At 42.6% G+C, this 23,875-nt stretch overlaps 1 protein-coding gene across 1 annotated transcript in view; it reads right to left on the bottom strand.

Annotated features, from left to right (window-relative positions):
- Positions 1-297: 297 nt before the first annotated feature.
- ly75 (lymphocyte antigen 75) overlaps positions 298-23,875 on the bottom strand; it is an 80,169-nt gene continuing 56,591 nt past the window's right edge. The window contains exons 24-35 of the mRNA XM_063212027.1: positions 22,705-22,834; positions 20,218-20,441; positions 19,123-19,285; positions 18,512-18,667; positions 16,414-16,536; positions 15,394-15,582; positions 13,543-13,766; positions 12,862-13,042; positions 11,948-12,109; positions 7,966-8,082; positions 7,461-7,652; positions 298-6,292 (exon numbers count right to left, since the gene is read on the bottom strand). Coding sequence (XP_063068097.1) covers positions 6,117-6,292; positions 7,461-7,652; positions 7,966-8,082; positions 11,948-12,109; positions 12,862-13,042; positions 13,543-13,766; positions 15,394-15,582; positions 16,414-16,536; positions 18,512-18,667; positions 19,123-19,285; positions 20,218-20,441; positions 22,705-22,834 — 2,037 coding nt within the window. The 3' untranslated portion in view covers positions 298-6,116. The remainder of the gene's footprint in view (positions 6,293-7,460; positions 7,653-7,965; positions 8,083-11,947; positions 12,110-12,861; positions 13,043-13,542; positions 13,767-15,393; positions 15,583-16,413; positions 16,537-18,511; positions 18,668-19,122; positions 19,286-20,217; positions 20,442-22,704; positions 22,835-23,875) is intronic.

The raw sequence follows: 23,875 nt of genomic DNA, 5'->3' as shown, positions 1-23,875 counted from the left end.
TAATCACCATCATCAATTTGTCCAGGTATTCCTATCAGGTTCAACAAAGTTCTTCAGAGGTTTTGTTTCCTCAATGAGGTCATACTTTTGTTTGCCCAATGTTCTACTCTGAACAAAATTGAGAAGACATCTGTACAATTCTTAACGCAACACAATGTGAGAGATGCTTGATTCTTCAAATTCACCAAGATTGAATGTGAATGCGAAAACTAAAATGTAACTATCTAGTGGATGACACACGTCTGTGTGTCAAAGTACAGACTACTATGAATTTAGAGATGCTGATCAACAACCAAATATAGCTGCAATGCTTTCAGTTGTTTATTGCAAATGAATTCAATAATAAATCACAGGTTGTTCTTTATACAAGGGAAAACAAAATGTTCATCGTTATGCTCTTATTTTATCTTAACACAAAACATGAACATAAGAAAAAAATGGCATAACATAAGAACAGATGGCATTGGCAAAACTCCTTTCAGAGCAGCAGCAGTTGCATACTTAAGCAATAGGTGAATTCAGGTAAATCGGGCCATTCACTTAAATGCAAAAAAGTGGCCCAATTTACCTGAATTCACCATATATTTCTTTGGAAAACAATCTGAAAAAAGAGATCACAACTGCAATGTAATTAAAGTTAAACATTAAAAAGCAGTAACAAAAAAATGAAAGTTTTTTTTTTCTTTAAAGTGCTCAAATACTCAGTAGTTTGGATGCATAGAAGAGGAGTGCTGTGTAAGGGCTCCCATTTTGGTAATACTAATAATGCATTTTGGATTGCAGCATACATCAGGACAGGGGTTAGAAGTAGATGCTCAGATGAGTAAGTCAGAGAGACCAGATTGACCATAAAAGGCTTGGGCATTTATATCTGTCCCCCTCTAAACCGGGGGCCAGTCTGTAAGGAAATACAAAATTCCAAATAAAATCGGCACCTGACGACTATCTGCCCACTGGGGAATGCCCTATATGCCAGATTACCAGTCCAGATTACTAGTCCAGTACATGACTGCAGTTTGATAGATACAGCTGACATGAATGGCTATGGGCTACGTATATGCCAAATGACACATTCGTAACGGCCAATAAATGGCCAGGGGGCAATCGTAAACCACACCTTTCCTACGAGAAATTGCATAGGTAGCCTCCAGACTCCGTCACTTGTGAGATCGTCTGCTGTTAACCAGGCAAGTCCAGGCCTGAGAGTGGCAACAAACCAGTGTCATCCAGTGTTGCCAGATGTGTCAGATCACATCCCGCCCAAAAGGTTCTCAAAAACCGCAAAAAATGCTCTAAATTCCACCCAATTTCAACAAATTGCTCTGATTTCTATGGGCATAAAACTGCAGAAAAAAACACCAAATGGCATTTTTTTCGCCTAATCTGGCAACACTAGTGTCATCCCTTCCGTTCCGTCCTTGCCTTTAGCCTCTTGCCCGAGTGAAATTAAGGCTTAGTACCCAAAACGTCAGCAAGCCAAAAATGCCAAAAGTGGCGAAACCGTAAAGAAGCAGTGTTGCACAATTCCTCTACAAACTGAACACTATGAAGCTTCAAAAAGCTGCAAACTGCTAAATAAAAGGGGGGAAGAAAGGAGTCACCGATTGACTCTGAAGAAGACGTGTGAACGTCGAAACGTTAGTCTTGGCGCTTGCCCAATAAAACATGTTATTTTCCACATCTGAAGATGCTCCGGTGACTCCTTTCTTCCCCTGCATTTACCAAGTCCTTTCCCGAGACGCACCAGATTGTGAAGTGCAGGAGCGCGGAGGATATCTCTCTTTGTTAAATAAAAGACTTCTGAGGTTCAAAACCTTGATAATTGACCATGGCAGCTCGTCTCACCAGGTCAGAGGAAAGGACGGGAGGAATCACATTGATTTTCAAAATGCGAGTCACAAAGCTCACAGCGAAGCTCCTCTGGCTTTATCATCCTGCATAGCAGTAAGCGCTGTGTAGGTCTCCCAGACTGGTTATCCAGTTTACAATAGGAAATGTATAGCAGAAATCGCCATTGTAGTTCGTCATTGTAGTTCTTTTCTGGTATCCACTTCATGTCGGGTGAACGCCCCTTTAGGAGACCTTCTTGAACCTGCTACCTCCTTTTCAACACTCTAGTTCGAGCATGGGAGGCACAGCTCAGTGCTTTATGAGGCTTCAGGAGGGCGGTTTACGAATGTTCCACGCCACATTCTGCTAGTTGGCCTCCGTTACACTATGCGCACCCAAACAGCTCGCTACACAGATACAAAACTAGACGGAGCCTTTGTAAGTAGAGGACTGAACCAGGCTACATTCATGGCCCTGTTGTAATTATCCCCCTATGGTGCGAAGTTAGACCGACCCCCCAGGCGAAAAAACATTGTGCTGATAGGATTTGGTCTTGTTTACTATGCTACAGGCAAAGAATCGTATAGGAAAGAAAGATATTGCAAACTCCGCCCATCCAATGCGAAGGAGTGTGCTCAAATTCGGTCTCCTAAGGGGGCGTTGTCCCCTCCTTCTTCTTCTCTTTTTGTGGCGTTAGCGCTGTAGATGGTGGTAGCGCACCTTTTGTGCAAAGTGAACTCCATTTATTCTCAACCTCCGAAGGTCTCCTAACCAAAGGTCCCCTAAAGGGGCGTTCACCCGACATCACATGGATACCGGAAAAGAACGAGCCTGAAGTATCTTTCTCTCCAATACGATTCTTTGCTACAGATCTCCTAATTGCGGAGCACAGCCTACTTCATGGAGTAGTCCCCTGTATGCAGGGCCGAATTAACATTGCNCGGGGCCCCTAGGCTACAGGTTGTTGTGGGGGAAAATTACATAGAAAATGTCATAATTACGAGCTAGGAATTGAGGGCAAAATTCTGCATTTTTTTCACTTCTGGCCAATCAGGGGCCCCCTGGCAGGTGGGGGCCCCTAGGCTGCAGCCATACCACCCTACTTCATGGAGTAGTCCCCTGTATGGGTTGATCTGACAATGACATTACCACCGAGAGAAATAACTTGGGAGGACAACACCTTTCCCGCCTAAAGACATGATCATATCAGGGAGTAGATACAAGATTAGTTAGTTATTAAGTAGTGTAGAGGGCAGTTTGACTTTATATCAGTGCAATGACTTCAAAAGCCGCCAGCTCACGCATCTAACCCACACACACACACGTTTTTTTTGGGAACTTAAAGCACAAAATGAAACAACCTGACAAAACAAAAGCAATCTCTTACACCCATGGCACAACAGGAACACGGCATCACAGTATTGCATGACTTTTGGCTGGAATCAAAAACTACAGAACAACAACAGCATGAGTGCAATTCATGATTAAAATGGGATTGGAAGCAGACAGTATTTAGTTTGAAACAGCATAGCAGTTTAGAGATAAAGAATGTAGTCTCTTATTTGTAGTCGTATACAAAAATTGTGTGCTTTTTTTCTACACCAATTACTGTATAAAGCCAACCCAGATAACACTCCAAAAAAAGACAATTTAAAATATATACATAGGAGGGAAGGCAAGACACTCAATGTCACGCATTCACAAACACATCCACACACTCCAATGGCAATGAATCATGTGGAAGCACTCTTCATAAGCAGGCCCTAATCACATGCACTTGGTGAAATGACCAACTGATCTAACTAAAGACAAGTTGACTCAAAATAAGATTTAAATCTTCTAATAGCCGAATCTTAACATGTTAACATGAGATTTATCTTCTCAACATGTGAGTCACTGTATTAATCAAAGCACTGAGTGTGATTCTATTGAAAGCTTTACAACTTGTTCTGAGTCAACATAGTATGTTAAAAAATACTACAAATTTTGGAAAGCTTAATTTTTCAATGCTTAATGAATAAATGTACGTACACACCAAAAGCAACTAGTTTGACTTCAACAAAAAGTGTTAAGTTCTCTATGGAGTCAATGAATTACGCAAAAAGAGTGAATTCGTCACCTGTTTTTTTTTTTAACAGCAAACCATCTACAGAGAGTTCTACGTCTTTAGTTTGTTTGTTTTTGATGTGTACGTACACACAGGCTGTAGCAACACTTTTTAATCACTTCCGGTGAAACAATTCCCTGCTCAAAAAGTAGCACTAAGGCAGTCATGGGTAAGCGATTAGGGTGTCAGACTTGTAGCCCAAGGTTGCCGGTTCGACTCCTGACCCGCCAGGTTGGTGGGGGGAGTAATTAACCAGTGCTCTCCCCCATCCTCCTCCATGACTGAGGTACCCTGAGCATGGTACCGTCCCGCCACACTGCTCCCTAGCTGCACCATTGAGGGCTGCCCCTCAAGGCATAAATGTAATTTCGTTCTGTGCAGTGTGCAGTGTTCACTTGTGTGCTGTGGAGTGTTGTGTCACAATGACAACGGGAGTTGGACTTTCCAAATGGGCTTTCACTTTTCACTCACTTTTCTGGGGTAATTGTTGAAGCTAACCTAAGTTACTGGCAGACATGGGAAATACCCAAATAAATGACTTAAAAAATGATCAAATGTTGTTCAAAAATTTGCAAAAATGAGAGGCGCTATTTTTGCACACGAGACAAGTACTGGAAGAGCTGCTTACAGGAATCCCCTTCTCCCAGGAATAGTATTCTTCCATGGCAATGACATCCACCAGTGTTTACACAAGACGAAAGACAATGGCAGTAGCCCAGTTTCACCATTCACTTTTTTTGTTAAACATCAGCAACAACCTATCATTTGGTCTTTATATACCTATATTAAAAAAAAAATCAAGGCAATATCAAATAAATGCAAACAAAATAAAATAAATCAAAGAGGAACCTTGTATGCTTATTATTTTTTAGATATATTTTGGGAGGTATATGAAAATTTGGTATTTTGATATTTTTGCGTGGAACATTTTGCTTTAAAATTCCAGAACACAGTGGAATGTAAGTTTTTATGTCTACGCCACCAGATGCTACTCTGCACGTTAAAAAGGATAATTGAGAAATGGGTTTTGCCCTCACAAGATGGCCAATCAAATTTGCGCATTTCCAACGGCTCGATGGAGCTTGTTTGAGACTGGCTCCACTAGACGCAGGTTGTACTGTAGATGTAAGACCATCCTCTGTGAACTCTGGTTTACAAGGCCACTTTGCCAGATCAAACACTTGCCGAGCTTTGTATTTGTGACAGTCAGGCTAATTAACCTCACTTTACAAGATCAAATAACAATTTAGATGGACAGGATGACTAGATTATTTGAACCACTACTAGGGAAAAAGATTCTGGAGGGGAAATTGTTTACAGGCTTATTAAGAAAGTGGTTAAGTAACTTGTGCCTCTTTTCCACTACCATTTTTCCGGTAGACCTACAGCTGGACATAGCATGACTCACGGCGTCAGTTTTTGCTTCTCGTAAAGCAAAAAGTGGCAGCCGAGTCGTGGTGTGTCGAGCTGTAGGCCTACCAGAAAACCGGCAGTGGAAAAGAGGCATTGGTAAGCAACGAGAGTGGTCCCTTATTCTTGCCTCCATATGTGAGCTTTTGCAAATGTGGGCATCATCTAAAATCTATACAAGACATGACAAATCAAAAGGCTATAAGCATACGCAGTCACATTAGAACATTTTTTTTTTAAATCAAATAAAATGCAGCAAAATCTTTTTGCTCCTGAATCTGAAGTACCTGAAACCTCATCCTTCACTTGAGACAATATTTACAACCACATACAACACAACACAGGAAATCCAATTCTTATTTGATGATGATTATGAAAATAAATAATCCTTATTTTTGCAGGGGGCGTGTTATAGTTGAAAATGAAGTGGATTTTGGAAGGATGTTCATTCATATACAGAAAGGCACAAAGTCATTTTAGTCTCTCTTCTCTGCTCTTCTCTTCTCGGTTGCCAAATGTGACTCATGATTTCCAGCCAAATTAATGCTCACAAAAAATGCTGGGAGGCACCATATCCTGCCCAATTTGACCTAAATCCAACTGATTTATATGGCCAAATCCAACAGAATAACCTGACTCAATACCTTTTTTTACCTCAAGATGGCCATCCTAAACCGCCCAATACGGCAGGAAACCACTCAATCTGGCAACCCTCGCACCTCTTCTCTTCTCTTCTCTTCTGCTCTGAGTTCTTCGTAGTGCAGCTCCACTACTCTGTGTCATGGATGATGCTGGTGCTGTCCATCTCCTCGAAGTTGCGCTCGTATCGGACGGTGGAGGAGAAGTGGTGGCGCGTCTTCTTGTAGACGAAGTACAGGGCCACGCCCAGCAGGGCCGGGATGACGACGAGGCAGAAGATGGCTCCAGAGGAGAGGCCGCGCGACTCTGCACACACACACACACACACAGACACACAGACACACGCACACACACACACACACACACACACACACACACACACACACACACACACACACACACACACAAACACACACACACACACACACACACACACACACACACACACACACACACACGAGGGTCAGGCAAAATTACAGTACGGTAAAATGAAAACTGCCATGTTGAAAGGCCGTGCGACTACAGATAGTCACAGATACAAACACACAAACAAACACTCAAAAAGTCAAGGGCGGATAGTGTGTGTTGAAGTCTAGCTCTGTTGAATTTATGCATGATTTGTTTTTGAGTCGTCTATCAGTCTGTATGCCATGATGACATCCGAGTGTACCACACCAAATTGAACCAAATTGTTCATCGCATCTTTAAAATCAGAATATGTGCCTAATTTACTGAAGTTTGTGGGCATTGCGTGTCATCCAAGCCATGTGCTTGCGGCGTGTAGGCTACCAATTAGAAATTGGTGTTTTTTCCTGCCGTTTACAACTGATATTATGCCTTTAATTTAGTAGTATACGATCTATGTCGTTGCGGTGTGCATGGACAACGCTGTGTATGTTTATATTCTTCTCTCTACTTAGGTATTTTTGTAGTGTCAGGCTGGACATTTCTGATGTGTGTTTGGCGAGTTTCTAATAGAATCGTGCGGTCTGCGATGGTTACAAAGTTGCATGATGACAGCAGTATCACCGATCAAAGTGTGGTCCACGGAGCTCTTCTCTTCTTATTATTATTGCTATTATCATCATTGTTACACATATTTTATTTATGTCAGTCCAGAGAGATTCGGGGCTGAATCCCGGTCTCTCAATGCCGCTGAGAGCCTTCATGGCGATTTGATTCAATATCGATTTCCAGGCCCACAATTTGATTATTTTCGGTAACAAAGAATGCTGGCATGTTTCAATTCGATTAGATTCAAACCAATGGTTCATATTTTTTACCTTGTTTTTTACTAATAATCACAAAATTCGATGTGGATGAATCGACTAATTGATGAATCTCATGTGGATGAATCGATTCATTGAATTGCCAGCTGTAGGATCGATGCATCGATAGGAATCCATTTTTATTACCCCATATAATAATATAATCCATTATATAACCCCAAGCCACGGTGCCCTGCCACACTCACTCATGGGGGCCTTGCAGACGATGCGGCCGCGGCTGTCCCTGCAGTTGGTCTGCCTCCAGACGCCCCCCTCGTTGGTCAGCATGACCGCGCAGACGTCTGGGGAGGGGTATATCCTCACCACCACCGGGCCGGACTTGGACTTCCACTTGTTGTAGTCCAGCTTGCTGTCATCCACCCACATCAATTCCTCGGCTGACAAAAAAAGAAAAAAGTGTGTTCATTCATGTCAATTGCAGCTGGCAGCAGGCGTTACTGTGTTCCTTAAATGTTATAATGGTGATGGTCCAGATGATTCCATTATAGGCTATTCCATTAGAGACAAAAAAAGGGGCGCACCTTGCATCAACTATGTAGGTAGGCAATACCAAACACAGTTGATTGAAGGTGTGTCCCTTTTTATGATAATTGAGCACATTAACAGAAACATTATGACGGTGATTGAAATACAGACATACAGTACATTATGAATATTTAATGAGGGTAGAAGTCATTTTCATTGACTCACTTTTCCTTTTGATGCCCAGCCACACCCGACTAGTGATTTGGAAGTTGTTGGTGATGTAATTGGTCACAAAGTCATTCTCTGCATCGCTTTTGATGGTGAGCAAGTAAGACGATGAATCTATCAGACGGACGAAGAAGGAAATGGCATTAACTTTAATGGTAAACAATGACAGTTTTCAACAGAATGCATTTATCAATTATGACAAACAAGTAGAGTATGCATTTAACATTGTGCAGTGATGACATAATATTTATATCCCCGAAACGCGGAGCGTCGGGGATGTAATGGTTTTGCGTGCGCCGCCGCCGCGTCCGCCGCCGCGTCCGCCGCCGCGTAAGGTCTTTCGTGTTAACGCGATAACTTTTGAACGGATGTTTGGATTTGTCCCAGATTTTTTGGGTGAATGCTCTAGGGCAGGTTCATGAACTGATTCGAGTTTGGAGGTCAACACTTTCAAGATGGCTGAATTCAAGATGGTCGAATTTTTGTTTGGTCCATAACTTCTGACCGGGTGGATGGATTTGTCCCAGATTTGGTGTGTGAATGCTCTAGGGTAGGTTCATGAACTGCTTCGAGTTGGGAGGTCAACACTTTCAAGATGGCTGAATTCAAGATGGCCGAATTTTTGTTTGGTCCATAACTACTGACCAGGTGGATGGATTTGTCCCAGATTTTGTGTGTGAATGCTCTAGGGTAGGTTCATGAACTGATTCGAGTTTGGAAGACAACACTTTCAAAATGGCGGAATTTTCATTTGGCCCATAACTTCTGACCGGGTAGATGGATTTGCCCGGTAACACCTTATTTTAATGGTTCACCATTTCACTGAATCTACCATATTGGGCACAGTGTAATAACCAATGTAACAATATTTAATACCATGTAATACTAGTGTAATACCAGTGTAACAATATGCAATATCAGGTACAGTGTAATAACGAGTATAACAGTATGCAATACCATGTAATATAGTGTAATACCAGTGTAACAATATGCAATACCATGTAATACCACTTACGCACAAACACATGGTAGTAAAAAAATTACATTGTATTAAATATTGTTATACAGGTTATTACACTGTACCTAATGTGGTATATCCACTGAACCATTAAAACAGTATTACCATTTGCCCCATTTTTTGCTTCATTTTCACAATAGTCGTTTGGTTATTTGTTATATTTATTTACGAAATGGTGGACGGGAGTGGTAGGAATGATGGGGGACTGGAAGCGTCGCGTTTCGGGGATATACCTTAAGCAGTCGAAGGCGACTGCACAGGCAGTCTAGTTATGCTTTGTAATTTTGTGCGCACATAATCATCTGTAAGTTGTACATTTAGCTTAGGCTGTTAACTTAGCCTAATGCCCAATTTATGCTCTGAAGCCAAATCGCCTGGGAATTGTTGCAGATGCGTCGCAGAGACTTGGCCCCCTGTCGCGGAGACTTTGAGCGCACCTCCAAAACACTGGGTCCCCATTACATTTATGTACTGGTAGGGGGGCCCCTTTCAGATTATTTTGTCCCGGGCCTGGTCAAAGCTGTCAGTAGCCCAGCCCCGTTGACAGTCATCAGCAGAGTAATTTAGTCAAAACAAAATGGCTAAAGTAAGACAATCATTATATCCCCGAAAAGCGGAGCGTCGGTTTCGCGTCCACCCCGTCCGCTGCGTCCACCGCGTTAGGTCTTTCGTGTTAACGCGATAACTTTTGAACGGATGGTTGGATTTGTCCCAGATTGGGTGTGTGAATGTTCTAGGGTAGGTTCATGAACTGATTAGAGTTTGGAGGTCAACACTTTCAAGATGGCCGAATTCAAGATGGACAAATTTTTGTTTGGCCCATAATTTCTGACAGGGTGGATGGATTTGTTCTAGATTTGGTGTGTGAATGCTCTAGGATAGGTTCATGAACTGATTCGAGTTTGGAGGTCAACACTTTCATGATGGCTGAATTCAAGATGGCCGAATTTTTGTTTGGTGCATTATTTCTGACCGGGTGGATGGAATTGTCCTAGATTTGGTGTGTAAATGCTCTAGGGTAGGTTCATGAACTGATTCGAGTTTGGAGGTCAACACTTTCAAGATGGCTGAATACAAGATGGACGAATTTTTGTTTGGCCCATAACTACTAACCGGGTGGATGGATTTGTCCCAGATTTGGTGCTCTAGGGTAGGTTCATGAACTGATTTGAGTTTGGAGGTCAACACTTTCAAAATGGCGGAATTTTCATTTGGCCCATAACTTCTGACTGGGTTCACCATTTCAGTGAATCAGTGAAAGTATTAGGTACAGTATAATAACCAGTGTAACAATATTTAATACCATGTAATACTAGTGTAATACCAGTGTAACAATATGCAATACCATGTAATACCACTTTCACACAAATACATGATGCAAGTAGAAAATTGGTACATGATGTTACACTGGTATTACATGGTATTAGATATTGTTACACTGGTTATTACACTGTACCTTATGTGATAGATCCACTGTAATAGTGAACCATTAAAACAGTGTTACCATTTGCCGTTTTTTGGGTTCATTTTCACTAGTCGTTTGGTTTTAAGCCTATGCATTGATGTCATTGATCTATGTATAGATATTAAATATATTTATTTTATATTTTGTATTTATCATACACGTTTCTGAAAAGGTGGACGGGAGTGGTAGGAATGATGGAATGGGGGACTGGAAGCGTCGCGTTTCGGGGTGAGGTTGCAGGTATGACATCACGTTGGGGGAACTCCCCCAGGATTCTAAGGTTCTACATAGACTCCTATGAGCCTGCGGAACCCCCAACGTGATGTCATAATAGTACATTTTCTTAAAATGGTTAACCTGCAACCCCACCTTTAAGCAGTCGAAGGCGACTGCACAGGCCTAGTTACCGTAAATCCTCTAATTGTGGCCTGTATTCCATTACTGGCCGGGATTCTAATATTGGCCAGTCTCGCTGTCGGCGGAGGTAAATTGGGGCTGGTCTCTTGGACAGGCCGGGTCTAAAAATAGAATCAATTATTTTTTTCCGTTCATCGGATATCTCACGTTATCAACTGTAATCTGGTTAACATTAGACACAGTTCCTCACTCCGAAAAAGGACTCATTTGCTACTATAAAACAAACGGTGTTGCACACGCCAAGACTAGTTATTACATGTCAGCAGTGTGTAATATCAGCTGTGTGAGAGCGACCGCTTCGGTCAGCTTCTCTAGCTTTCCCGCAGACGCTTGGGTAACCTAGCAACAACACGAGCCCAGAATACAGCCAGAGGGAGCGCGCCCAGAAAGAGACACTATTTGCAAAGTTATGAGAGCCCTTGTCGTAAATGCATTTGCATTTACTATGCGTTGCCAGTGGAGGAAAAATAGGAGGCACGCTACAGTATTAGACAAAAATATGGCTACCTCACTTAACCTTCGTAACGTGTAACATCCTTCACACATAGAAATTGCTTCAGATCAGGATACGGACCGGAAATAACAGAAATTACAACATTTGGCTGCAGCAAGAAAAAGTTTGCCTTGCGAAGTTTGGAGTAAAATAGAGAGTGAAACAGCCGCAGATATTGTAAATATGACCATCAATGTCAATGACTTTGCCGCATCTTGTGTCCATAAGCTCAAGGCGAGAACGGGAGGAAAGACAAACAGAGGAGGGAGGGAGTGACACACGCCGAGTCGTGAGTAAGAAATGGACCGATAGTCTCCTAGTCACTCGCACCATACCGTAACTGTTATGGTAAATGTAGCCTACTTTTTCAATAAATGAACCAAGTATTTTATTGGTAGACGGTAGACACATGGTTTTATTCATTCCACTGGTAGTCTGTTTTGCTCAAATAGGAATACAGGCCTGTCTCTAATTCTGGCCTCCTTCCAATTATGGCCTGGTCCAAGATGCACTTCAGTAAATACAGGCCCGGCCAATATGAGGATTTACGGTAAATTAAGCTAGCGCAATTGGTGTCCTAACTTACGCAGCTCTTGGCACACTGTCTCTGCGGTGTCGAGAGTATAGACGCTGTAGTTGTAGAAGGTCATGTCAAAGGCGTAGCAGTGGTCTCCATGCTCTACCCATTGGGACGTGCCGTCTGTCTTCGGGCAGCGGCTAGACTCCTGGGCTTTCTGAGGACTCGTCTCTGCACATAGACATGACATAAAAATGTAACATAACCAAATAGGAATTCTGCATGAGGATTTAGAAGGAACTATACAAAGTACTCAGTCAACAGCAGTATAACAGTAACAACAAGAAGTTACACTGTAAAATGTTCTGCTAAGAACCCCCCACCACCCATTGCCAATCAATCAATCAATCAATCAATCAATCAATCAATCAATCAATCAATCAATCAATCAATCAATCAATCAATCAATCAAAATAAATGTACAGCTGCATTGTGGGTGATTGAGTGCTAATGTCAAGCCCTAACCACCATCACCACTGACAATGGAACCCTTTATGCCTAATTTACAGTAAAATAAGGTGTCGTGATGTGACGTCACAGCCGCCTTTACCAGACTTTCAAAAACTGCATTAATGCCCACAACACCGAGAAGTTTCCAACAAAGCAATCCACCAACGCGTCAAAGTTTGTGCCTGCAAAAATTGCCCATAGGAAGATGTGTCATGGCCGAATATGGCACACAACATACAGGTGTGAGTAGTAGAACATGAGGTTATAATGTGAAATCAAGGGCCCAATGCAAAAAATAAATGAATAAATAATTAATAAATAAATAAAAATCGGTAACCCTTGAGAATAACTATCTAGTCATAGCTTTATAAATCCATCATGTTATAATGCAAAATCAAGGGACCAATGTAAAAAAAAGAAATGTTTTTCTACTTTAATTGAAGCTATTAGAAGGTGTGTCAGTGCATCCTTACTCTCCGTGCTGCCATTGTAGTAACACAGCGCCCCCTCCATCATGTCCTGGCAGTTGGTGCTGACCCACATGCCAGAGGTGTCCAGGAAGACGCAGTTGCCAATCACCGAGCCCTTGTGGAAGCCCAGCGGGCTGAAGTCAAACTTGGAGCCGTCTGACCACTCGTACACCGAGCCGTTACCCTGACGACGGGGGCAGAGGTGGAGAAAACATATGGTAAGATGAGATATTAACTACTCGCACACTTAGCCATTGCCCTGATGAGGACGGCAGAGGGTGAGAGACTCAACTTGTCTAAGTACAGTATGTAAGCCATGTTGATAAAAATATGATGACACAGAATATCCATACAACACTGCTTATGTTGATAGATTCATTTCAAATAAAAGATACAACTGGTATGTCTTGTTCAAGAGTGTGGGGAAAATTAGTCAGAAAAAGAAAATAGTCTAGCTTCTAGTAGTTTGAAGTAATTTTCGAAAGACAAACACTTCACAGGGTCTTTAAATATAATATTGTTTTCACCATTTTGTATTTTGTCTAAATTCCATATCTGCATTGTTTTATCTTTTGGTTTTGCCCTGTTGTGCATTAAATGGAGTATATAAATAAACGTGACTTCACTTCTGCCTAGAATAAAATAATGCAATGTAGACGTTTAGGGTAGGTGGGGAGGTCTCACCTCCTGGTTGGAGAGGCCGATCCAGAGGGGGAAGCCATCTCTCCTGGCCATGGCCAGCAGCTCGCTGCTCTGCGCTGCGTCAGACACGCTGGCAAGATGGCCGCCGCCGCGAGCGCACTCCTCCTGGGCCTGGAACCAGCTGAGCTTGCGTCCCACCACTTGGTAGCTGAGGTTGGCGTAGGCGCGGGCCTCCCACGGAGACACCATGAACTCCATCTTAGGGGCTGCACAGGACAAAGCAGGGGCGCATTTCTCAAAACCACAGTTGCTAACTTGGTCAGCTACTTTGTTGTTTGCAGTGCAATTTCCCATTGGCAACTACCCAAGTTGCTAACAGGCTAACAACTACGCTTTTGAGAAATGCGCCCCAGAGCTGGCACAAGGGGTAGGTACATATAGGCAAGGGGCTCATGATTCAATATGCATCACGGTACACATGCATCGTTATGCATCATGACAGAATCGCATCGTGGCATGTGCTATCGCACTGCATGCACTGCAGTATTTACTTACACAGTATGTATGTAAATTACAGTAAAGGTGTAAAAATACGCCTTATTTGTCAGTTCATGTATGTCAATTCATTTTTTTAAGCGTTTTAGCATCTGGGAGAGAGCTTCCATCGCAACAGAAATATTACCTACTCTGTACTGAAGAAAATGAACCAGTGGGAAATTCAAAATTATTAGTATATTAAATAATCAATAGATGGTGGTTTTAAGTATTTATGAATAAGATAACATTTGTGAATGGGCAGCATGAATTTTGGAAATAAGCTTCTAAAAATATTACACGGAGCACCTTTAACCCTGAGCTCCTAACACTTCGGAACACAGGAAATATTACCACAAACACCTAGCTTGTAACCAGTCACTTTCCTTAACCCTTATTAATTCCTTGTAAACCCACGATTAAAAGCAGTCTGTTTAAAGCATGGAATCCTGATGGGATGGGATCGGGTATTAAAGGATAACTTCAGTCAATTTCAACATGCAGTTGTAATGCTCACACTACCCTGGACTTGTCAGTACCCAGTGACGCTGTATTTTTTGGCTCAGCCCTTTCCGAGATATGAGCTATTCTAATGGGGGCAACTTTTGTTTACATTTCAAAAAAACATTTTTATTTATTCCCAAAAACATCCAAAAGGTTATGCAACATCAGCAGACAGCTAGCAAACAGCGATACCTTTTGGGAAAATATTTGGAGTAGGCCTATGCTCATTTTTTTAAAAATGTAAACAAAAGTTGCCCCCATTAGAATAGCTCATATCTCGGAAAGGGCTGGGCCAAAAACTGCGGCGTCACCGGGTACTGACAAGTCAAGGGTAGCGTGAGCAATACAACAGCACATTGAAATTCGCAGGAGTTGCCCTTTAAAGGATAACTTCAGTCAATTTCAACATGCAGTTGTAATGCTCACACTACCCTGGACTTGTCAGTACCTGAGGTTTTTTTTTTGTTCTTCTTCAGCCTTTTTCGAGCCTTTTCCTTTTGAGAAAATATTTGGAGCAGGCCTATGTTAATTTTTTTAAAAATGTAAACAAACGCTGCCCCCATTAGAATAGCTCATATCTCGGAAAGGGCTGAGCCGAAAAATGTGGCATCACCGGGTACTGACAAGTCAAGGGTAGTGTGAGCAATACAACAGCATATTGAAATTGACTGAAGTGGTCCTTTACGTAGAGGAAGTTTTGAGGCCCTAAGACCTGTCTACAAAAAGCTGGCACATTAAAGCCTTAATATAGACCTACTGTAAGTGTTTAGACATTTTGCCTCAAAATGTAAAGGATTTGAACCAAAAGAAGAAAATAAAACCTCAAAAAAGGTCCAATAAATTGAGTGAACTCACTGCGCTCGATCTTGCAGGCAACCACACTGTTCTGCTTGAAGGGCTGGAAGTAGGCCTTGTTGGCGTAGAGGTCCCAGCGTCCGTCTGCATGACCCAGGCCGGCCAGGAACTCCCCGTCCACCTCCGGCCGGCCGTTCTTCCAGTTGGAGAACTGCACATAGGACTCGTCATACCACATCAGCTGCTTGGCTGTGAGGGGTGGGAGGTGGGGGTAGAGAGGGGTAAACACAAGGCAAGGCAAGGCAATTTTATTTGTATAGCTCATTTCATACATGAATGCAATTCAATGTGCTGTACAGTAAGGTAAGACAAAAATGATGTAAAATAAAATAACATGAAATAAAAAAGAAATAAAAGCACAAGGCATGGTTGTACACAGGTTTTACTTCAATGATGAGGAGGTAAGAGGAAGTGTATAACACAGGAGAGGTAGGATGAAAAAGTGATACGAGTGAGATGGAGATAGGGATATATGAACAGGTCTTGTTGGTGTTGCCATGGTACGTGCCCAGCTAGACGAAGTGAGCAATAAAAATGGGCAAGAAAGGGCTATTGAAGGCAGTAATAGTGTGAGGTTGTAGTTACCAGTCTTACTGGTGTTATGTACAGTAGGTACGTACATGCCCAGCCAAACACAGTGAGCAACAAATATGGGTAAAGGTAGTCAGAGTGTGAAGTAGTCGTACTGGCGTCTTCCTGTTACATGTCCAGCCATATAAAATGAGCAATTAAGATGGACATAGGTAGTCCCAAGACAGAAAAGAGCATGGCTTGGCTTACTGGTGTTGTCATGGTGTGGAATCAAGACTGTAAAGGTAGTAACAGTGTGATGTAGTAGTCTTACTGGTGTTGTCCTGGTTTGTAAAGGTACTGTAGTAAGAGGGAGGTGCAGTCTTACTGGTGATGTCCTGGTGTGTTATTCAGATGGTAAAAGTAGTAAGAGTGAGCTGTGTTCTTACTGGTGTTGTCCTGGTGTGTTATTAAGATGGTAAAAGTAGTAAGAGTGAGCTGTGTTCTTACTGGTGTTGTCCTGGTACATGCCCAGCCAGATGAAATGGGCCAGGTCCTTCAGGGGCAGAAGATGCTGCCTCAGGAACTCATTCTCCTCCGCATTCCTCACGGTCACCAGCGATGCGTTCTCGTCTGCAAGGGAATTCCATAGAGGTGAAAAGCAGTGGCTAATTTGGCTTTTGTTAGGAAAGTGAGGACTACTGTGTTTCATTCACTTGTCAAGGGCATTGTATAGAGAAACGAGAAACGCAGTGGTTGGTCCAGTTGTTCTTTTGTGAGGAGTTCTCAGTGTCTCACTCTATTGAATTATTCTAAATACTGTATAAGAGGGAAATCATCGATGCATATTGTCATGAGGATTTTATAGAGGTGGAAAAGCAGTGGCTGGTTAGGTTGAGTTTTTTGGTTTTGTTTCATACGGAGTCATGTCAATATCATTAGTCAATATGTCACTCTGATGCATTAGTAATAAAACAAATACTGCAAAAAAAGGAGCTCAGCAATGCTGACGGGTCTGTAAGGGAATTAAAAACACTCTAGTAACTCTAATAACACACCTTAAAAACACTCCAATAACACAACGTAATTCTATTAACACAACGACAATAACACACCCAAGTGAATACTCAAATTTAAATATGAATATGCCACAATTAATAATATAACTACTTTTCATCCGGAGTTCCTATATAAACTGCATCTTCCTGAATATCAATATCAACATCAATTTTGTTATACATGCCAACATTATCTACTGAGTAGACCATAGCTAAAGGCTACAATATGTCCACTATGTACTGTGAGTCTGCCTGTGTGCTCCAGGACAAGACTTGTGTGTCTCTGAAGGAGTGTCAACACACTAAACAAGTCTGTTGTCAGACTGGTCCAACAGTGTGAAAGGTCACATGCTGTGATCCAGACACTGATACTGAAACTGTTATCCAGATATCATGTGTCAAGTCACGTGACTCCCTTTTGGACAATGCCAACAACAACAACAACATTGCAATGGATGGTGGTGCTTATTTGACACCGTATTCAACAAAGCATTATTAACCCCCCAAAGACACAACCCCTGTTATAAATTAGCTGTTACAAGAACGGCAATAACTAAGTCATGATGTTATTACAAAATGCCCTGTGCACTGTCACAGTGGTATGGTACAATGGTAGTTATATTTTTCAGTGTCTATCACCATATCCTAGTGGTAGGATGGTGTCTGGAAAGGGGCTACATAAAATTGATTAATCCAAATATACAGGCAAGCGGATTATTTCCCATAGGCCACTGCATTATACTATGTCAGGGGCTGAATACTGAATAGTGAGTATTATCTTGTTGGACAGGTCTTTTGTCTGCCCGTCTCTTTCATGTGCAAGACCAGACATCATTATCCCCTTCAAGTGAGGGCTTTGCCGACACGTGATAAATACCAACACAAACACATCATGGGTAATGCGATTAGGAACCGTTTATCTGATATCAGATAACATCGTTCATCGGGTGTGTACCGAAGAATAGATCAATTGAAATATGTGAGATCTCTTCAAAACAATAATTCGGGCCATCACAAGACTCTGGGAGTATAGTCCATTTTCCGGTCAATATCAGATATTTAATATCATTCTCACATAGTCATGCGAGTCCATCTTTGATCAACACAGCAAATAATAGGACAATCACTAAAGAATTCTTAGAAGAAATAAAATGCTCAGATGAAAATGTTCATTCTTATCTACTGAAATGTAATCAATCAATCAAAAACTGGACTTTGTTATAGCATGTACACACACACGCGCACAGTCTGCATATATTTGCACAACAATAAAAAAAATATCTGTGATCCAGTCATCTCTGGCCTAGTCCTATTGAAGTGGACCAGCTTGATATCAACACACACACGCACGCACACACACACGCACACACACGCACACACACACACACACACACACACGAACACACACACACACACACACACACACACACACACACACACACACACACACACACACACACACACACACACACACACACACACACACACACACACACACACACACACACACACACACACACACGTCAAGACTGCTCTGTCAACTCACTCACCAAACTGCTGGCATATCTTCTGGATATCTCCCTTCTCGTGGTGGTCCCACCTGGAGTGGAGCAGCTGGAAGGTGTAGCAGTTGTTCTCATAGGGGAACCAGTTGGGGCCTCCACTTTTATGGGGACATTTCCCAGAGGGCTCCGGAGACTTGTCCTCTGCAATTGCAAATACACACATCTTTTAATTCTAGCTATCGCATTTCCCATTCTAGCAACAACATTTTGTACTGTATGTGCTTATCCTAAGATGATTTATTGTCCATTATTACTCCTATTAACACTAAAGGTGTTACTTCTTCTAGTTATTTTACCTCTGTGTAATTCATTGTAAGGTTAAGCATTGGTTTTGAACTCAGGGAACACTTACTACCAATTACTCCCAGGCTCCTCTCACACTCTTACTATTATTATTATTATTATTATTATTATTATTATTATTATTATTATTATTATTAGTAGTAGTAGTAGTAGTAGTAGTAGTAGTAGTAGTAGTAGTAGTAGTAGTAGTAGTAACAGTAGTAGTAGTAGTAGTAGTAGTAGTAGTAGTAGTGGTAGAAGTAGTAGTAGTGGTAGAAGTAGTAGTAGAAGTAGTATTAACCCTTGTGTCTCACCGTGTGGGATGTGGCATATGGCCGCTCCCAGGCTCCTCTCGCACTCGGTGGCCTTCCAGAAGCCGTCTGTGTCCAGGTAGACGCAGCGTCCGGCCGAGCCTTCCTTTGCCCAGCGGCTGAACACAGTGTGGCTGTGGTCAGACCAGATGTAATGCTCCCCCTCCTGAGATATGGACACACACACACACACACACACACACACACACACACACACACACACACACACACACACACACACACACACACACACACACACACACACACACACACACACACAGACACAGACACACCAACACACACACACACACACACAGACACACCAACATGATCTCCAAAAATTCCGTGCTCCTGGACACGGATGTTAAGGACACGAAATTGTTTTCCGTGCTCCTGGACACGGAATTGTTTGAAGTGCTTTCTATAGGCTATTTCCACAGTCTTTGTGTTTTCTCAGGATTTTTCTAATTTCAAATAGTTTGTCTAAAAAAGAAAAACATTTCTTACTGACAAGTTAGGGTTAGGGATTGTTTTGGTCTGGGCACAGCTAATTTTCTTTCATTCAGTATATGAGTTTGATAGCCTAGCAACCAACTGGAAAAGGTATTTGTCAAAAATATGTCTTTAATGACGGGTTAAGGTTAGGGAATGTTTTGGTCAGGGCACAACTTAAATTGCTATAGCATTATTTTGTTTAGGATTAGCACTTGGTATTTTCTAATGATAGAGTTAACACAGTGCTGTGGTAATAGCCTATAGAAAGCACTTCCGTGTGCCCATCACGGAAAACAATTCCGTGTCCAGGAGCACGGAAAACATTTTGGCAAAATCCATGCTCCTGGACACAGATTTTGTGCCCTTAACATCCGTGTCCAAGAGCACGGAATTTTTGGAGATCAGGCTGGACACACAGGCTGAGTTGTGCTACACACATGCAGGTAAACTACAGTACATCGCAACACAAAAACAGCCGCCCCCCCATCTTTACCCCCACATACGTCGTCCTCGCTGTAGAGTTTGATCCAGACGGGCTAACTAAGACCGCTCCCTCTCAATGCCCCCTTAGTGCTCCCCAACTCCCCCTCTAGACCAACATACATCGTCCTCGCTGTAGAGTCCGATCCAGACGGGCTGTCCCAGGCGGCTGACGTTGACGGTGAGCACGGCCTGCTGGAAGGCGTCCGCCACGCTGGCCAGCTCCATCTCCTGGCTCCTGCAGTGCTCCTGGGCCTCGAACCACGACATGTTCTTCAGCACCAGCTGGTAGGTGTGCTCCTGCACCGTGAAGGCTTTCTCCGAGACACTGGCTTTCTCAGGCTTGTCTGGAAAGAGGAGGAAAAAAGGAGTTAATATCAGTGACACATGCATTGAGACGAGAAAAAATGAACAACAACAACAAAAAACAGTCAGTATAGTGAAAGAAATGATGTACAGGGACTGCATGACACTGCACTTAGGTTTCAAAATAAAACAAATCCGAATTTGATCCAAACAGCAGTCAGCTGATCATAAGAAAAGTACACAGGTCCACTAGTTACCTAGATAAGTTACCAATTTTGGAAGCAACCCATACTTCTTTTTTTATACTTAGTACTATCTCTAACTACATTTAGCCTATGCTGTGAAGTAAGGGTGGGCGATATATACCGTCTGCGAAGTTATCGTAAATGTTGTTTTGACGATGAGTAATTTTGCAATATCGAGATATTTTTATGAAGACGCTAAAATCAACAAAAGCGCTGTGACAGGACTCATTCAGACAGTGACGACAGCCAAGCCTTTCAGCCAATAGAGCTTGAAAGTGACGTCACTTCCCCCGATTTCATGGGACCTCAACGGCGCTTTTAGCCGAAAATCGTAGCATGTAATCCAATGGCGGTATTAAAATGATATTTCGATCCCCTTCGAGTTGTGCCACGAGCTCCATATATGTTGTTTCTGATATTTTTGCTTAATTTTTCGTACGAACCCCCAAACTTTTTAGAAAGTTGTGTTTCTTCACATTTTTCATGCCGACGGCCTCGGAACAAAACATTGATACTTCTGCATGAATAATCTTTATCTAGCCTCTTAAACAGCATATTTGTAGCCCAGCGCATATCATGACTGAGATCAGAAGAGATTTACTCTCTACCCTGTTGTTAGATGGTCAGCTTAGGTCCCGTGAAACGCGGAACTAAGGGGCGGGACTTTCGAGCTCTATAGTAATGTAGTTGTGAACTGGAGAAAAAAGTATGTGAACCAATGAGCAGACAGCGCTGAGGGGGGCGGGCTGCAGCGTTTTGCCAGACAGGAGAAAGTTTCCGTGTCACTCGTGCACAGACAGCCAGTGTTGCCAGATTGGGCTGTTTCCCGCCCAATTGGGCTGCTTAGAATGGCCGTATGCAGGGAAAAAATGGCATTTCGCAGAAAAACCCACCCAATTTTAGCCATAGAAATCAATAGAATTCGGCGGGATTATGAGCTTCTAGGCGGGTTTTGAGCATTTTTTGGGCTGAAACTCATCAGACTCATCTGGCAACCCTGCAGACAGCACAGCTGCTGCTGGGCACTGGAGGAGAGTTGCTGTTATCCAAATGGTGGATTTACATGAGGAATTCAACCACTAAACCAGCCATTGCATGGTGCTGAGGGCGTTTTGAAACTATGTGCTTTACTTAGCAACCGTCTGTGATTATGGAAAGCCAAATAGTTAGGAAGATAAATAGCTTTGTCTCTGGTCTGAGAAATCGCTTGTTAGCATGCTAGTTAGCGAACTAGGATAAGCAATGTTGTTCTCTACAACTATTAGTGGCTGTTACTCACTACTCAAACACCCACCTGCATACAGATGGCATAACTGCTTAGGTGGACAAGTACTGTTAAGTTAGACTGGTGCAGTGAGTTAAATTACAATGTGTGAAATTCAACACATGCAATTTGCAGCTGCCCTAGTTTCCTATCCATGCACTGTTTCCAGTCAAAAATGGCTGTCATATAACAGAATCATAAGCAATACATTATAAAACTATTTTTTATTTACATGGATATGTTTACATGCCAAGTGATGAAGTATTACATTACAGACCAGTTATTAAATTCAAAAGCTCTTCAGCACAGCATTTCTCCCAACTCTCTGTCCCTCCCCAGTTACAACACAAATGCAGCACTACTACCTCCAGTGCAGAATTGAAATTTGTCTGGAATCATGCACAAATAATAGACAGCATAAATGTGTAGCTTTGTTATACTGCCATGCTTTGTGATGTAGCCTAGTGTAGACATGCCATCATTTATGCAGACCTCTTGGTAACATGCAGTTTAGGCTACATAGGCCTACAAATTATCTGCTTTACTCACCCTGCCCTGCCAAATTCCTATACAGTAAAATTCAAACACATTGATTACCCCCCCCCCCTCCTGAAATAGGCCCTACTGGTTTTTGCAAGTGTTTTTTGGAAATTATCGTCAACTTATCGTTATCGTGAAAATTCTAAAACTTATCGAGATAATTTTTTTTGCCCATATCGCCCACCCCTACTGTGAAGTGGCAAGGACAATGACAATGGGAGTTTCCCAGGTGGGCCTAACTAACACCCTGCTGACCTGCGAAGTGCTGGCAGATGGAGATGTTCTGGAAGTCAGTGCAGGAGGTGTAGTCCCAGGTGCCCATGATGTGGGAGTTGGGGTCGCTGAACATGTACGAGCACAGCTCCAAGCCTTCAGGGGAGTACGTCTGCAGGACACAGAGGGACATAAACTATCACTGAATGACATGTCTAACTGAATATAAATGTATTCACAGAGTATGCTACAACACTTCACATCTAACTGAATATAAATGTATTCACCGTGTATGCTACAGTATTAAGGCTTATTTCTAAGGGCTTTTGTGTCTTCATTGCTCATAGGACAGTCAAGAGTATGTCAGGAAGAGAGTGGGAGAGAGAGATGAGGCAGAGCTGGAAAAGGGCCTGGGCAGGACTCAAACCCAGGTCGCCATGGGCATGCAAGCCCATATGAGGGGCTGTGTGGCACACTGTGAGACAGTGTCCCCAGGCTATAGTATTTCACAAGATAAAAGAAAGGAAGAATGAGTAGCCTAATAGAAATAAATAAAAGGAAGGCGTAAATAAGGATAGACAGAGTGAAATAATGAGAGAGAGGAAGAGAGAATGAGGGAAGGAGAGACGTGCGTTGAGATGTGCCGGAGTCTGTGCTGCCAGTGCACAAGCGGGTGGAAGTTGAGATAAATTATAGTGAATTATCACCTGGTGAGCAGACGGAACGTCTTCTGATTGGCTGAGCAGGTGTCCATCATTCCCCGAGAACAGGACACCTATGATGTCATGTGGGTGTCTAAGCTGCTTCTTTTCATAACTTTCTGGGGAACTGCCATTACTAATTCTAAACTGCTGGTTGCTATGGCCAAGAGCCAGTCGTTCGTTCCATCGCATTTGGTCGTCAAGTGAAGAGCCAATCGGGCTGTTAGAATGCTCCGCCTCGTCCATTATTTCCCTTAATATGGGGACACCTCACCGGCCGTTATTCCTCACATAACGCTGCAAGAGTGAATTAGTGAGAGACAGGAAGGAAAGAAGAGAGAATAACTCAAGGAAGAAGAGAGGGAGAAAGACCGTAATGAAAGAAGGAAGTAAGGACAGCCGTGGCCTAATGGTTAAGGAGTTGGTCGTTCAATCTGGAGGTTGTAGGTTCGAATCCCACCTGACCTCTCCATGCACCTACAGCCATGGCTGAAGTTAGCCTGGGCGAATAG

Source organism: Engraulis encrasicolus, chromosome 12, assembly GCF_034702125.1.
Source record: "Engraulis encrasicolus isolate BLACKSEA-1 chromosome 12, IST_EnEncr_1.0, whole genome shotgun sequence".
Classification (NCBI taxonomy): domain Eukaryota; kingdom Metazoa; phylum Chordata; class Actinopteri; order Clupeiformes; family Engraulidae; genus Engraulis; species Engraulis encrasicolus.
Note: the sequence above shows the minus strand (reverse complement) of the source record. Positions and strands in the feature narration are given on the sequence as shown.